Here is a 17,700-nt window from a genome sequence, read left to right on the forward strand (position 1 = left end):
CAAATTCTATGCTAGGGATCATTAGGAAGAGGGCTGAAAATAAAAATGCTAATATCATAATACCATTATACAAAGCTATGGTGTGGTCACATTTGGAATACTGTGTACAGTTGTGGTCAATAATATTACAGAACTGGGGAAAGTGCAGAAGAGGGCAACCATAATGATCAGGGGCCTAGAGCACCTTTTCAAGGTAAGGCTATATCATTTGGAACTTTTTAGTGTAGAAAAAAAGTGACTAAGGGGAGACATGATAGAGGTTTATAAAATTATACATGTTGTGGAGAGAATGTAGGGAGGAGTTTTTTCTCCCTCTTTTACAACACGAGAACCAGGGGTCATCCCATAAAACTGATTGCCAGGAAATTTAGGACAGACAAAAGGAAGTACTTTTTCACACAGCAGGTTATTAATCTCTGGAATTCTCAGTTAATCTGCTGTGGTGATGGCCACCATCTTGGATGCCTTTAAAGGGGACTAGACAAATTCACAGAGGACAGGTCCATCAATAGCTACTAGTCCTGATGACTATATGATACCCCTAGGTTCAGAGGAAAGAGGCCTCTGAATACCAGCTCAAGGGGAGCACCAGCAGGAGAGAGGGTATGCCTTCATGTTCTGGTTGTGGGCTTCCCAGGGGCACCTGGTGGGCCACTGTGAGAAACAAGATGCTGGACTAGATAGGCCTTGGGCCTAATCTAGCATGGCTCATCTTATTTGTTTTATGTTCTTATGGCTTGGACCAATGATTCTGAGGAATTTCTGTAGAAAAGCAGATTTTGGAATTGGCAACTGACTCAATACCACTATAATCAATACCACAGCTCAATACCATTATAATCAATGGGAGTTTGTAGTCAAACATTATCAATGGGAAAAACCCAAATATCCCACAGTCCAGTATTTTAGCTGTTTTTAGAATCAGTCCCTATAGCTTTTACTTTATCTAAACTGAATGTTTTTATGCTTGGAGAGAGCAGTTATGTTTAATTCATGCTCCATGTTCTGTTCTGTGTTTCATGAGGATTTTGTATTATTATTCAGTCTGTCCAGCTGTTGATTGTGAAATATCCATAAGAATAATTTAGGAAGCACTGATGACCAGTGATGACTGCCAAGAAAATCTGTCATCATCTATTATCTACTATAAAGCAAGTACACGAGAAACACAGGTGCTTCGTAGCATTCTCAGTTATTAAAAAACAAACAGATCACCAGATGAAACCCTTATGGGACAAAATGATGAAAAGACAAACTCTGTCAACAGAGTTCACAGAATGAAAGCTGGGAAAATCTGCACATGTCACTTACACACACACACACACACACACACACACACAACTAGACATTGTCTCCACCAGGGTATTTAAAGTGAAATTACATGAGCATAGCAACATTTCTTCTCAGATGAATTGTACTGGCATGCAACCATCAAATACACAGAAGATGCGACTACAGTTCAGCAGAAAGAAGGCTTGACCTTAAGGACCACAATGTTCTCTCCATTTGGAGTATGTTAGTATTCCCAATGGCATTCATGATCACTGACTCCCCAATAAGGCAATCCCCAGCTGTGTGTGGTAGAAACATTGCAACTCCCCATCAGCAACTACGGTCAGCAACTTGGGTCAGCAGCACTGCAACTCCCCATCAGCTTCCCACTTTGCAGAAAACAAAAGACAGATCCACTGCTCTGCTGCCTGCATGCAGAACTCTGTAGAGAAGCAAACTGTGAAGGTTTGACCAACTAAATCCTGTTTAGGTCAGTAAAGTGGATCTGCAGATCTCCTAGGTTCTGTCCATGCAAAAAATGGCAATGTGGTGTGGGTAGCCCGTCTTCTCCTCCCAGACCAGCTGTCCAATGATGCAGAAGGCTATGCACATCTTGAGCTTGCATCTGCTGAACAGCTCCCCACCCCCACCCCCAACCCCACCAGTATCTTTTGTTAATGAGGCTGGGATTACCCATGTTGCTGTGCACAACAGTTTTTTCTGCAGAAACATCCCTGGATTAGGGCCAGGGTGTTGAAGTGTTCTATGCTAATTATTTTTAAAGCCAAAATTTCAGTATCTGCATCCACAGAACCGAACTCTGCTATGAAAACAAATTATGCAAATTAGATGTATTTGCATAACTTCCTTAATGAATGTTCTGTTTTTACTGTCACTTTCCCACCGGAAACGTGCACATTTGTTTCCATGTTTCAGTCAGGGTCAAGAACTCACTTTTCTTTTTCACAACATTGAACATTCTTCACTCCAAAATGCAATTAATATCTACAAGCAGCTTGAATAGCAAGCAGGATCCTAACCTTTGTTATTACTGTTATGGGGCAAAATGCTGCAGTGGAATCCTGTGTAAGGCAAGCAAGGCAGTATAAATGAACAGCCTTTCACATCCTCACGCAACTCTCCCCCACAGCGTATTGTGTAGACTCATATACTGTGCAGGGGCTCTTTCTTTCCCAAGGTCTATGGTGGCTGTTTCATTGGCATGGGGGCTCCGCTTAGCTCCCAGAACAGCTGCATGGATGGGTGGGTGGGGAGTAGGGGAGGGAGGGTGCCGTGCTTGTCAATGTAATGGCTGTGAATTCCACTCAACGTTGTCTCGTTTTGTTCACCTCACCTACCTTTGACAGGCAGAAATTCAGCAGGTGATGATTTTTTAAGAGATATGCAGTGATAAGAAATTACAAGGTGAATTTTGATCTTTCCAAAGTCCAGGAGCCTGTCAGGAGAAAAAACCAACCAACCTAGCAATCTTACTTATAGACTCATCCCATATATCCACAATTTCCCGTGATTAAACCAAAGGGATAACATAATTGGATATTAAAAGACTGTCTCTGTGTGTGTGTGTGTGTGTGTGTGTGTGTGTGTGTGTGTGTGTACTCCGGTACTGCACACACAAGACAGAAATCAGCACAGCCACCAATCTAGTCAGGCACTGGCTTCCTATTTAACAAGCATCTGTATCTCTCGGCACCATGTGTTAGAAATTAGTGACCATTTCAGATTTCTAAAGCAAAGTTTCCTGCATGCTATTTTTCCATAACGTTGCTGCAAAGGTCTGAATAGCAAAGTATTCTTTGCTGCTTTTGATGTTTCTCTCCATTTTTTGGCAGAAGGGATGAGCAGACTTCTCTCCAGTAGTTAACAACTGCCAATTCTCCCTCTGGCTGTCCTCTGATTCCATGATCCTCACATTCAGTTCCCAATATGTTTCCATTACATTTTCCACCTCTTTCATCCTCTTTCTCCTAATAGAACCTTGTCTGAAGAATCCCGTTTCATTTGCCCAACTTTTCCTTCTGTTCTCACAACCCCTTTACTACCATTCACAGTTTCTTTAGCAGTTATGTGCATCTTTTCCTCAAAGGAAGATTACTAATACTAACCCAATTTGTATTGTGTCATTTCCCATTCTTTCCCACATGTGTCCTCTTTAAAAGGCTTTTCTGACTTCTCCTTCTCCTCCTCCTCTTCCTCCTCCATGGCTTCTCTGACTACCAGCTTATCAATTTCTCTAGATTTCCACAGATAACCTAGTGCCTAGTTTAAAAAATGAAAGATGTGATTCATGGCTATCTAGAAACCACACTACACAGCCCTCATCTAGAAGCCATTTGTCCTGATCTCAGTCGTGAAATGATATTCTGCACATGCTCAGAGGGTAGTTGGGTAGTTCAAATGATTTCAACTACTACCAAATAATGCATTGGTTCAGATAATTAAACTGCAGTGGAATACAGTGCTTACCTCGAAGACCATTCATATGGGCTCCAGCGATTAAGATAACATAGGATAAATGAAAGCTTATTCTGGGGTAGTTTGTATGGGCAGAGCCTTAGGAGTGAGCCAGCCTTAAGAGTGAGCAAGCCGGGAGGTCGCCCCGCTTAAGGGGGTGCCAGGCTGAATTTGATGGCTTGCTGTTTGAGTAAACCATGGGGTGGCACTAAAGGCCCTCCTTGCCCAGGATGCTATTTGTCTTAGGGCCAGCCATGTACATGGGTCCAGCTGGTTAAGATACCACAGGGTGACAGAGCACTTACTTGGGATAGTTTGTATGGGCTCTGACCAGGGCCACTGAACTGGCAACACTGGGTCACTGGACATGCTGCCATCAGCTTTTAGCATCACTGGTTTGAAAAGCACAAGTGGTTGGAATATTCTGTTCAACAAAACACAATTGTTTGCATACAAAAACCTTTGGTCAGAACACATAGGAAGGGTGTATTTAAGGTGTCAAAAACTGGAAAAGAGCATTGAATTAATCTATGGGTGGTTCAGATGATACCTCACCACACCACACAATTACACAGATAATGAGCCCAGAGCAGCCTGTCCTAACATCTTCTGCAGACATTCCCACACTCTCCTAGTATGCCCCTTTATCACCTGTCTGTTCATCCAAATGGCTCCTCTACCCATGTTCCCAATATTTGTTTAAACTAGTATCTGAAGTGTATGTAGAGTGGTGTTTGGACAAACAGCCCCTGGACATGATAAAGGAAATTGCTGGGAGGGCTTTGGGAGGTTCACAGAAGATGTCACAGTGGTGTGCGCAGTGTGTCCACTTTCTGACTACCTGTGCTGGTAATGAATCATCCGAACTGGCTCTTGGAGAGCATTAAAAGGTTTAATGATCAAAACGGAGGTGGAGGGCTGGGAGCTTGAGACGGGCCTGTGGGTCCATGTCCTGGATCTTTTTAGTATCTTGCTAGGTTGCTTAAGGAAAACCCTAAGAGCTTACCCCAGAGCAAATGGTATAGATTCCAATGGTTAGGCTAACCAGAAGAGAGTTCACTCCAGATGAAGCCACTGGGATGGCAGCTTACCCTGGGCTCTCAGGTGATTACGCGATCCAAGAAAACTCGTGCCGGGGGGTACTAGTGGGTTGGCGTCAAAATGACGGCTCTCTCAGAAGATGCACGGGTACAGATGTCCAAGCTACCGCAGGAGAAGCAAGAGCTTATCTCGGGGTAGTGGTGTGGTCGTCTGTATGCGCTCTGGTGAGCAGCCCGCTGCAGCCTGCCACGGGCTGGGACTCTGGGAGAGCAGCAGGCTGCAGCAGTCCCTGTTCCCCGCCTATCTGGGGGGCTGTTCCAGGAGGCGGGAAGGGCATGGATGCAGGCTGACGGCGGGGCGGCCCTGGGCCAGGGGAGGGACTAGAACTTTCTGCTGCCGGCCGCGCCACGGCGGGATCCCTGTCAGGCAGCCTGGCGCACGTCCCTCCTTCCCTCCCTCCGACTCTCTCCCTCTCCCTCTCCGTGCGGGTCCGGCCCTCCCTCCCTCCCTCGCATCCCTCTGGCAGCAGGACGGAGCAAGCAGTCGGTCGCAGGCGCGGAGCACCACCAGCCCAGCTTTCCCACCTCTGGCACACAGACACAGCGGGCACGGACACCAACCCGGCGCCGCCACCTCCGCCATGACCCACTTCAACAAGGGCCCCTCGTATGGGCTCTCCGCCGAGGTCAAGAACAAGGTAGGGCTGCGCCGCTGGGAAAGACTGGGTCACCTCCGGCTGCTGGCGCCCGCGCGTTCCGTCGCTTGCTCGCCTGCCTGCCCGCGGCTTTGTTTGTGCTGTAGGATATGGGGAGGACGAGAGGGGGTCAAAGAGATGGGGCGGGGGGGGCAATAGGGGACCCCCCCCCCTCAGGGAGGGAGATGGCGATGGAGTGGGGCGGGTTAGGTGGGGAGAATGGCTTCCCTTTACTCCAGGCTTCAGCTTGGGAGATTGGAGTACTTTCACTCTCCCCCCTTCCCACCCAACACACTTTTCTGGTTAGAGAAACTCCCTGCATATTTCTCTGTTTTAGGAGAGAGGGAAAAGGAGCTTCACTCAGCTCCTCTATCACTCCCTCCACTATGGATGGAAAGAAAGAAGGAAAGAAGCTTTTTTTTTTAAACGGAGACGGGGCCATTTACTCTCGTAATGGTGTGATTGTGTAAAAAATGAATGGCGGGCGGGGGGGGGGTACGTCTTTGGGGAAATGAATCCTAGACTCCAAATCGCAGCCCACTTCTAGGGTAAATGCCCCCCGCCCCGCGGCGCTCCAGCATTCTCGGCCATCGGAAAGCCAGGAAGGAAGGCCCCTTCCCCTTCAAGTGCTGATCTTCTTGGCGAGACCGCCACTCCTTCCTTGATAGGACAAGACGTGACCCCTTGTCCGCCTTTCCCAGTTGTACGTGAGGTAAATCACACGCAGACCCTCCCAGCCCCTTCTCCCCACCCTCTTCGGAAAGCATTCTTCTTGCGGGCTTTTCATGACATTTACCTGCTTGTTAAAATGCAAAGTAAGAGAAGATAACATCGCAGCGGGGTCGAAACAATAACCATATAAAGCTGCGGCGGGGTGGGCGTGGGGGGACGGGAGGGAATGGGATTATAGAAGGCGCCTCCTTCTGTTGCGCGAGCCCGCAGCCTCCTTTCTGCTCTTTGGGTTGCTTCTGTCGCCCATGAAGGATCACGAGAGTCCTCCTCCCCTGCTTCCATCCCCACCCACCCGTGCTTGCTCTGGTTTCAGGAGGGGCAGAGAGGGAGGAGGAATTGCTCCCCGCCTGCTTTTTCCACTGGAGTGGCGCACTGGCGTGAGCGACCACATTCCTCTATCGCCGTCTCCTTCTTCTTGTCCTTTTCCTTGGCTTTGGCTTCTGGGGGTGGTGCGAGCAGCAGTGTTTTCGTCCGTTGAGGAAATGCTGAGGCTTCGTGTTGTTGTTCTTTTGCCCCCTTTAACTTCGTGACCGTGTGTGTGTGTGTGTGTGTGTGGGCGCGCGCGCGCCTATCTTTTCTCCTTGGGCAGGAAAGAAAGCCTTTTTGGTTTTGGTTTTCCTGAAAGGGAAAGCCGGAGACTCGTTCTAATGCTGGTCTCTTCGCTGCCCGCCCTCCTTCCTTCCCAGCCGCAGCGGCCGACGCGGAGAGCAGCCAGCCTCTCGCTCTGGCAAACCACTACGGGACAAACGGGGCGCTGCAGAAGAGAAAAGTGGGGAGGGATCCGGACAAAGAAAGCAAGAGAGAGGAGCCCGGCCTGCTCTGTTACACTCGTGTCTGCCCTTTCTCAAGTGGTGAACTACTGTCGCGCCGTGTGCTTGGTTTCGTGGGTCTCCTCCCGCCTTCTCGGAGTCCGCGTCCAGGACCCGTTCTCCTGCTGCTCTGCCTGTGGGACCCACCCAAACTCGGGAGATGGCGGCAGGAGGGGGGTGGGGAGTGCGGCAGGGGGCGGCAGCAGCAGCAGCAGCCTACGTGGCTCCAGTCTAGCGCTAGCTAGCGCCAGGCAAGGATGGTGTGCTAGAGAAGCGACTGGGGCACCGGCCGCTTCCTCCGTGCATCCCTTCAGCGCCTTCCTTTTCTGCCTGCAGAGTGCTTTCCCCCGATCTAATCGTGAAAACAGGCAAAACTACCACCTCAAAGCACACATGGCTATGAAGGAGAAGTTAAAGTCGCAGGAACAAAACCCAACAATAGACAATTAAAAACAACAGCAGCACACAGCTCCAAGATCAAAATGTATCTTTGAGGGCAGACTGTTTTCAGAAATAGAGGTTGTTTTTGAGTGAGTGACTGAGGATAGACTGGCAGATCAAAATGCCAAAAAGTATGCTGTGAAGATGATTTATTCTTGTGAGGAAAGGATTTTTATTTTTTTTAAGGTGAGAATCTTGCAGTTCCATTGGATGTGGTTTTCCTAGTATCCTGCACACACACCGGCTTTCCCTGCCATCCTGACTCATACAGTCCTCCCATCTGTTAGTCTGGTGCACTGACATGGGGATAGAGCTAGATTTCAGGCTTGAAAGAAGAAGAAAAATCCCACCATCCTAGGCAGAAAGTATGAAAAAGGTGGTGAAACTTGGCAAATGCACCAGCATCATCATGTTAATTTACTGAAACCTTTTGGTCTGGGAAACAGATGAGAAATGCCACCTCTGTCGCCCCTCCCCAAAAGCCCCAGCACATTCCAACCACATTACATCATGGGGTACTGGGGAGAGACCAGCCAATCCATGTGGGCGTTGTGCACAGAATGCTCATTGTCTCCACACTGCTGCTCTCAAGCCTGAAGTGGTGGGGAGGAATGGGGGGAAGATACACACAAAGGAAGCGGCTGGGCTTTAGTTTCCATTACCTCCCCCCCACTGACGCAAATAAAGTATTCCAAGACTCTTCCTGATCTTCATCTAGAAAATGTTCTCCAGTGGTACCTTTACCTTATCCCTACTCCAAAATGTGGAACAGCAAGGTGACATTTAATGCATAGAAAAATGTGCACTCAGCAATACTTGAAAATGTCAGCCTACACAAGCCCTTTGGGATGAAACAAACAACACCCATGAACTTATTTTATTTTTTGTACTCCAGGAGATTTTTGCTTTAGATAGATGTGTTTTTAAAGTAGTCCAATGTTATGTATGTTTGCACAGTGCTTTTAATGGGGATTACTCCCAAGTAAGTGTGCACAGGGATTGCAGCCTAAATGTGGTGCCATAGGTTCTTGTTCAATTTTGTGTTATTTTTGCTTCATTCAACCATGCTTGCTCATCTGTTTATTATGATGCTGCTGTTCTGATCTACCTGTAGGTACAAACATCCATCTTTTTCTGTTTATGGTTTTTGAGCAATATTTTTAGTCTAACATCTAAAGTGCACAGCATGCGCAGGAGCAGTAGAGATGAATACAAGTGGCTTGCTTTTATACTCATTTACATGCCTGAACTATGCAGACTATCAATCCATCTCAGATTTTATTTGCAACTATGCAAAAAAAGTGCTGACTTTTAGTTGTGGAACAAGTCAGCTGCATGTTTGTTTATGCCTTAATAGTATGTGCTGGAAAAGAATAAGAGGAGTGTATTAATACATTGTTAGCCGCCCAGAGACATATGTTTGGGCGGGATATTAAATAAATAAATAAATAAATAAATAAATAAATAAAACACTGGTTACAAAATGATAGATTCTTATGTTTCATGTTATTGATCTGTCAGTGCAGAACCCTTTGCATATGGGCTGTCATGATGCACAGCCCTCCTTTGTTGGAAGCAGAGCTGTGGGTGTACAAGTAATCTTCAGCATCCCTGCACAGAGGCTGCTTTTCAGTGGTCTGGGCACAGAGGGAGAGGGTGAGTTATTTTGTGTTTCTCTCCTCCGACACTCTTTCCAGTTGTAGAAATCTGTTCCTGAGGACTGTTTCCTCAGAAACAGATTTCTACAACTGAAAAGGGTTTTGAGAGGGAGAAGATGTGAAAACCATGCCCGGATCATTGCACATAGCAGCCCTCTGTAACCATCCTCCCAGTGACTGAAGGCTGTGCATCATGTCCGCCATTATTCTTATTTCACATTTTAATTTTTTAACAGAAAAACTCAATTAGCAACTAACAAGATAAATATAAAATACATGGGTCAAAGCAGATCAATGGAAGGGACCTCAGTATTTCTCTCTCCCTCCCTCTCCTAAGCTGCAAAGTGTCTGATTGCTGAGGAGACACAATAAGGGAGGATCCAGGTGTTAGTGGCCAATGGAAAGGGCCACTCTGTCTCCCTCCTCCTCATCTGCAGATTCCTCATTACCCAATTATCTGTTTTCTCTTGTAGGACATTTTGTTAGATTCATTATTGTGGCTAAACAATTCAGTACTACTTTTAAGAACAAAGTATAATGGAATTAATTTGTTCAAGTATTTTGGAGCATCTGCACGCAGGAGGACACAACACTGTAATGATCAGGATCCAAAGAACTACTTTATGTGTACATCCAACTGTTTGGTCATGATCATGTTTTTTGTTTTTGTTTTGGCTTTTCTTCTCCCTGTGGACAGCACACTCTTATGCCATCACACAGACAGAGGTCTTCTCAGTTTCCAAAGTAGTTTGCTGTGTGGTATGAGGAGCTGTTGTTTGAGAAGTCCAAAGACTCTTTCAGTGTGAAGGTGTGTGGATTCCAGCCAGTGTGTGGATCCCAGCCACCACTAGGGTACCTTGTCAAATGCTTTGTATAAAAGAGGCATCCCCGTAATAAGTTGTTTACAGAAGAGGTCTTGAGGGACAGCAACACAGCTACATATTGACAAGGGAGTAACTTTTAAATATTCTGCAATCAAACTATCACCCTTTGTTGTTTGGTTCATATTTTACTTTACAACCCAATCCTATTCATTAGGCGTGTGGGTTTCAGTGAGGCTTACTTCCAAATAGATTCTTATACCCCAGTCCTACATATGTTTCCTTGAACGTAAGTTCAATGGATGTTAGTGGAGGATTACTTTTGAGTAAGTGTGATTAGGATCATAGTCTTAGTATCATTTTTCCTTTTCTTAAAAGCAAACTTTCTAATGTCCATGCATTATGGACCTCATTCAAGCATTGCCCTTTTATAGTTAGCTTCTAATAAGAAAATTATGACTTGACTGATGATAATTTGTTTAGCACTTTTAATGTGCTGTAGCTCTTGATCTTATTAATCCCCACAACTTCATAACTACCCTTTTATAGATGGGAAAGTGAGACAGATATAGTAAATGGAATTTATTCCATACTTCTCTCTTCTTTGCTTCAAATAAAGTGGAACAAGAAAGGGACAAAATAGTAAGACACAGTAGAGAGCAAAGTAGTAAGAATTCGTGTTTTGTTTTGTTCAGACCAGCTGACATGATGAAAATTACTCAGTGTAGACCCATTGCAATTAAAAGGATGGATTAGGCAATGCTCAGCTTTTTCTTTTAATTTCAGTGGGATACATTTCTGTAATTTTTCTTATCATGTTCAGTTTATTTGGGTGCATAAAACAATACTTTGCTATTTCTTTCTTTCTACTGAGAATTATTTCTTACTCTCAGGGTAGGAACCAACTTCCTTTCTTCCATCTTACTCTCCATACTCGATTGAAGCAAGTTCACACACTTTCATTTTTCATTCTTGCGTAAGGACATTATTTCCCCATTAGATTATGTTGATTTATTTACATACTCTTCAATGCTAAATTCCTATTGCTAACATCAAGGCTTGAGCAAGAATCTCTTGATAATCCTGCTTCTGAGCAATGAGGGCAATAAAAGTTTATAATACTAAAATAATCTGAAGAAGAGAGTTGCAAGTAGGGAAAACTCAGTCATTTTTTTTGTATCTCTTTGAAATGGTACAGGATAAGAATATGCTTTGCTGCTGCCTCCCCAAGGGAGAGAATTAATGATATAGACACATTCTATTTAAAAATAGACAAAAGGATTTCCTACTCAGTAGAGTTCAACAGATTCATAGGAAAACAGGAAGGGACAGTGAAGATATGCAGTGAACATTCTCCGCTCAGGTTCTTATCTGCAGAGAATTAAGTCTAACTATAAATAATGTGAGGCCCTCTAACATTTAATCATATGTTTGAAGATTTGTTCCAGATAGACCTACTTCAGACAACTAGTTTGTCTTGCTCTGGAGCATTCACATAGATTGAAAGTAGGGAAATATCACATGTGAGTTACCTCCATTGTAGAGAAAAGCCCAAGGGGTAGATAACATTGCAGATTTATGGCATAACAGCAATTTAGGCCATACTATCCCATCTACATGGTGAAGTAGTAGCAAACCGTCAGGTCAGCATGAATGACCTACACTCAAAATGCATTTAAAGGACCCAGTTTATAGCGCAGTCTTGTGCAGAGTAATCCTATGCCGAAACCCATTTATTTCACGTATGCTTTCATTGTGTGCCTAACTCACTCTATTATACATTTTAATGAATATAAATATACATATTTATATTAATACATATAACATATTAATACATAAGCATTTTTGCTATGTCATGCTGAAAGCCTTCATGATTCGTAACAAAGCACACCTTAGGACTGATAACTCATTCAAGAAATCCACTACTGATTTTTTAAAATGCTAAATTGAAAACCCTAGTATGAATTATTGTCTTCACTATTTTCATAATTGAACATCACAGCAGAAGACTTTATAGGCCTTTTATGTTGCAGATTAGATGGTATTTCCTTAGAAACCCCAAATGTTTTTCAAAGGAAATAGTGATGTAATGTATGATTGAGTCCCAGGTTCTGTAGAATTACTGTCTCTTCACTCTTTTAATAGATTGCATCATAAGAATGGTAGGTTAAAGTGGTTAAACATTTGCTGACTGTATGTGGAAGTTTCTGCCTCGTCTATTTTCTTCAATTACTTTCTGTCCCAAGAGAGTGCAGAAATCTCCAGCTGGACCCTTATGTGAAAGGAATTTAAGTACTCTGGACTTCAGTAATATGTAATAGGCTACAAGCTCAAAGGGTCATGCTGTTTGTTTTGCATAGATCTGTTTGTTACAGCTGAAGTTTTCTGCTTGACCAGTTGTAACATGAAGGCCCAAGTGCCTAATGTAAGACTAGACAAGGAATGGATTTAGACTGATAGCCTGCTTTCTTCATACTGCCGTGTAGGGAAGTGCAAAATAATTAGTGTTTGAAACAATTTGAGCTCGAAACGGGCTTTTTCTAGTGTTTTGAGCGCCATATTGGTGGGCTGTTTCCCTCTTCCTGATTGGTTTAATGGCACTGGTTTCTTATTGGTTTGTGATCCTCTTGCTTCTTGGTTGGCTGGCTGTCATCCACATGAAGTGTTGTCATGGGCAGCTGTGCTCCCATTGGCTGGGGGCGGGGAAGGGGGCATCACTTTTGGAGGGAATTTCAAAATGTATTCAAAGGGAATGGGAGGCAGAGAGAGATCCCTTATGCTTCTTTTGAAGAAGAAGACACATCAGAATAGGAGGAAAGAAGAAGGAAGATTTGATTTTGTGATTTTATTTTCTCAGCACTGAGTATATGCTTTGCTACCTATTGTTGCTATAACTTTTGCTGGATCTCAGATTGACAAAGGTGGAACAAAAAAGGAGGGAATTTCAAAATGTATTCAGAGCGCCTGGGAGGCAGAGAGAACCCTTATATCAGGAGAGGAGGAAAGAATCAAGGAAGGTTTGATTTTGTGATTTTCCACCATAATTGGAGCCCATCCTAGAATAATGGGTATTCCCAGAGTACCTCAGTTTACAGACAGGAAGGTATCTTTTCCTTTGGAGTAGGAGGAGTTACGAATAGATACGAGAGAGAGCTTAGTGAGATTCCCCTTTCCACACACTTGTTCGCCCATCAGGGTGCGAAAAAGGGTGAACTATCGACGGGTGCCATACTTCCACCTGAAAAAGCATGCACGGCTGCCATCTTGGGGAGTGGAGAGTCATTTCTCAGCTCTGAGTATAATATGCTATGCTATTGCTGCTATACCTATCTGGTTTCGCTGGATCTCAGATCGACAAAGGCAGAACTTGGGTGCCTGCCTATGTTTTTTGAGTTGTGGTTTGGTTTGTCTGTGAGATAGTGTTGTGGTGAGAAATCATGGACTATGTGTAATATTTCTTGGTGATTGCTGTTATGAGCTTCGTGTCCGGCCTTGAGACTAACTTGTGCTTCACTTGCTGCTCTGGTCTGCTCTGCAATCCTCATTGCAAGGAGTACTCAGTCAAAATGGAGCTGAAGTTGTTCTGGTTGAGCTTATGGCTATGCTTGCTGCTAAGTAAAGGTGCTGCTGTATCAGCTGTTGCAATGCTAGGAAGTAAGGAGTCATAACTGTGTGTGAGAGCAACTTGTGCCAATGATGTTACTGCAGCACAGGCACTGTGATCAGTGATTTTTTTTGGCCATTTCTGGACTGTGTTTGAAATGTGTGTTCTTTGTTTGGAGAGACAGATTCCCTTTTACTGTGTGCTTCTGCAGTGTTTTTCAAGGCAGGGTTGCAAAATGTGCACTCTGCTTGGAGAATGGATTTTAAGTTTCATTTCAAGCTCAAAACAAAATATAAAATAAGATAAATGTTTCATCAAAACACTCAAAATGTTTTGAGTCTGTTTTGAGTGTTTCAAGTGTTTTGGCCATAGGGAACAATTTGGAACTCAAAACACCCCATTGTTCCCCATGGGTCGCTCCTAGGGACACCAAAGTGGGTTGTGTGGTATGACAAGATGGGTGCTACCTACCATCCAACCTTCTCCTTATTAGCTTACTTCCACACATTCTACCACAGAATTATGTTTAAAGCACTGTTGCTATCCCAGCCTCATATCTGTATATCATGTCCTGTCCAGCAGGCTGACAGTGATACATATTGTCCTTTTCTTCACTCCCCCTTATCCACTATGGCACTATGCAATCAGATGGTAAGTAACCTTATACCTGTTGATGAACAAAGATGAATATCTTAGCAACAAAGATAAGCCTGAAATAAATGAATGTGTCTTTACACTACTCTTGCTACAAGGCATATTCCCTAATCCCAGAGATGATGTAGGTGGAGAGGAGATCCTCATTTTCTTGTTCTTAACATGTTTAGACCTTCTCAATTAGCACTTTCCCCCTCCTTCAGTCCAGTGTCATCCTAGTCTCTTTTGGGCCAGGTAGTGTCAACAAATCCTGAGAGCAATCCCCGCTGACTTCTCCACTTCTCCCATCATGCAGACAAGTGGGATTAAGAGATCAGCTAGAACTAACTTTGAAATTCCCAGAGAATCTTCTGTTACATTGATGTATTAACAGCAGTTATTACACTGATGTATTAACACCTGTTCAAGCTGACAGAATGCTTGGAATATTTCTAGTTTAATGTATTTATCTCATCATTCATTTTACTAAGAACTTTACTTTTCAAAAGAAAAAGGCTGTTTTACTGAAAAGTTGGAATAGTTGTGTCAAGTAGTAACAAAGGTTTCTCTTGGGTGGTGGTGGTGGTGGTTTCAGAAATGTAGCCAAAGCTTCATATTCCAAGAAAATTTTAATAAGTGGCAAGTAGGAATTTGCAATCTAGTGGGATTCTTGGAGCCTGCTACAGTAAATTTATTGTTTGTTTGGCTAGTCTGCCAGAATGTTACTGAAACATTTATTATTACATTGGACAGTATGCAAAGCTTGTTTAAGAAAGTCTAACTGTAACAGCATCAGTCTGTTGTATTCCCACCCCCCCTCCAATTATCTCATTGTTCTTACATTGCTCTTTGCCTGTATGAGTGCTGTAGTCATAGCAGCAAAACAGAATCAAGTGATAATGGGATTAAATACACACACACACACACACACACACACCATGCCTACTTATGAGTAAATTTACCCAAGAAGAAGAATGGCAACACACTGTGGTCATTTTTGGTAGAAAACAGGAAGGGTTTACCATTGCCGTCTCCCATGCTGTATGAGATGATGCCTTTCAGCATCTTCCTATATTGCTGCTGCCTGATATAGGTACCAGCAACCTTCAAACCGGCAACCTCTTGCTTGATAGTCAAGCATTTCCCCGCTGAGCCATTAGGTGGCTACTAGAATTTAATTTATCACCTTGACCTTTAGAAAACAAAAGCAGGGTATATATGTCTCCTAGTCATTTAAAGGCAAACTAAGTTTCAAGAATGAGTCATTCGAATAAAATGCAGCAGTTTGCTCAGGGCCACTGTTTGGGGTCAGCATCATTGGACAGCTGCAAAAGAGTCCACCTGCTGATCTGGGAGGCTACTTCTGTGATCATCAACTGAGGGGCTATTCACACGGACTGCAAAAATCGGACTAAGGGAGCTGCGAGCCATGGTTGCATGCTCAGTGGTTCCAGAGCGGGTAACCCGCTCAAGTAACCCGCCCCTTAAACTGGGTTTGTGGAGCGGGTACTCACGAGGAGACCCCCAACCAGGAGGCTTAAAAGCAGCCTCCCAGCTCAGGGGTCTCTGCAGTATGCCCTGTCAGTTTGCGCAGGGCATACTGGAGCTTCCGGGGGCTGCGCGCCCCCTGATCCTCCTAGCCCCCCGCCGGCTCCGTCATGGAGCCAGCAGCCTGCTCTCCCCACAAACCCTATGGAGACAGGTCTCTGTGATCATGAGACCTGCCTCCTAATGTGAGAGTGGTGGTAGAACAGCTTTCTTGAAGCCCACCCAGGTCAGATAGTTTAACGGAGCCTCTAAGCCTTGGAGCTGGTCTGGAGTTTACCTGAGTAGTTAAATATCAAACAAACATATGTGGAAGTCTTCTGTGTCAGCCCGGATTGCATATGTCACAGAGACTGCCCAAAGAAGTGTAGCAGCAGCAGTCCTCAGATTCTATTTTTCAAATGGAGGGTCATCTATTCCTTCCACGGTTAGTGTGTTCCAGGGTAAAAGAGTTGCTCCACTGTTGTATGGATCACAGTCCTGTGTTTAGAAGGATTTTCACCCCTTGGAGGTGATCCAGTCAACGTTTTTGAAGGCTATCTTCATAGCATCACACTCTGTCCCCATTGTTGCTCTCTGTAAGGAGTTGGGGTTGGTCTCATTAGAGGCATGAACTTGGTTAAATAAGATCAATTTCTGGCCCAAACTAACATTTTGCTCTATGGGACTGGCCCCTTTAACCCAGCAGATTTTCTGAGAAAAAAGATTTTCTGCCCAGCAAAATATCTTTACAATCTTGTACATCGAAGTACTGGGGAGAGCTTTCAACTTATCCCAGCTTAATGTGCTGCCATCAGCTGTACTGGAGGGGAGATGTCTCTGAATTCCTTATGCAGATTGGATTTGTCCCTGCCAGATCAGAGAAGTTGAAACTGAACCATGTGATATTATATTGGCAGTTTATAAAACTTGTAAACACCTCCCCCCCCCCCTGCTTTTAAAGAAATTTCCAGGCAGGTCAAAGAAATTCTATACCTCTCTTCTTCTTTCAGACTCCAACACGGACATTACTCTTAATGTTGCAAAATTTTGCTCCAGGGACTGCTCCACTAGGAGTCAGATGGTTAAATCTGTTATTTTATGCCATGGGGAAGTGTTGGTCTCTGACTATTGATTTCGTGTATCCATAATATTGTAAATGGACGTGATGTTAGCTATAAGCTGTGTTGGTGTTTCTGTAACTCTGCATTTCCCCCCCTTGTTTCCATTTCCGTTTGTTTTCTGGTCTCTGACCATAATAAACTTAATCTTCTATGTGTTAAGCCACTAATTATGTACCATCATACACTAATTGTTATATGCCTAACCACAACAGTTAATCCAAGCAATTTGCCCATCTTTTTTTGGCTCTCAGCCTGGCCGAGTCAAAGTTTTGTTATTGACAGCGCATGTATTCCAACAGGTCCCTGATAAAATCTTTGTGCACCTTGCATCCTGTGGAATAGCTTTAAACAAAGTATAGTGTGGTGTTTGACACTGAGCTTTGAGTTACAATTTTTAAAAATCCTTTATATCCTGCTTTTCCCCCTGAGGAGCTCTGAGTACATGGTTATGTTTATCCTCACAACAACCCTGTGAGGTAGGTTAGGCTGAGAGATACATACTGGCCCAGAGTCACCCAGTGAGTTTTGTGGTTGAATGGGGATTCAAACTTGGGTCTTCCCGGTCCTAGTCCAACACACTAACCACTATGCCATGCTCAGCCATGAGCTCACTAGATGGCTAAGGCACTGCCAGAGTTGGACCATCTACACTACTGGTGAGTAAGTAATGGACCCTCCCCATATGAGAATAGCCATGGCTTATCTAACAGGGTTGTAAGACTTACTGAACTAATTATGTGAAACACTTTGAGCGCAAGAACAGTATCTTGATATATTTATCAGGACCAGCTAAAATCAGAAAGCAGTGTGTGAGCTTTTGAATTTCATGGAACTTGCCCTGAAGCTTGATGGTTTTCTTTTTTTAAAAAGGC

At 44.1% G+C, this 17,700-nt stretch overlaps 1 protein-coding gene across 2 annotated transcripts in view; it reads left to right on the top strand.

The window, feature by feature from the left end:
* Positions 1-5,112: 5,112 nt before the first annotated feature.
* CNN3 (calponin 3) overlaps positions 5,113-17,700 on the top strand; it is a 49,183-nt gene continuing 36,595 nt past the window's right edge. Inside the window, exon 1 of one of the 2 annotated variants that reach the window (XM_053244994.1) lies at positions 5,113-5,485. In XM_053244994.1, coding sequence (XP_053100969.1) covers positions 5,429-5,485 — 57 coding nt within the window. In that variant the 5' untranslated portion in view covers positions 5,113-5,428. The remainder of the gene's footprint in view (positions 5,486-17,700) is intronic. The other variant, XM_053244995.1, reaches the window with a different exon arrangement.

The sequence above is a fragment of the Hemicordylus capensis genome, chromosome 4, assembly GCF_027244095.1.
Source record: "Hemicordylus capensis ecotype Gifberg chromosome 4, rHemCap1.1.pri, whole genome shotgun sequence".
Taxonomy (NCBI): Eukaryota; Metazoa; Chordata; class Lepidosauria; order Squamata; family Cordylidae; genus Hemicordylus; species Hemicordylus capensis.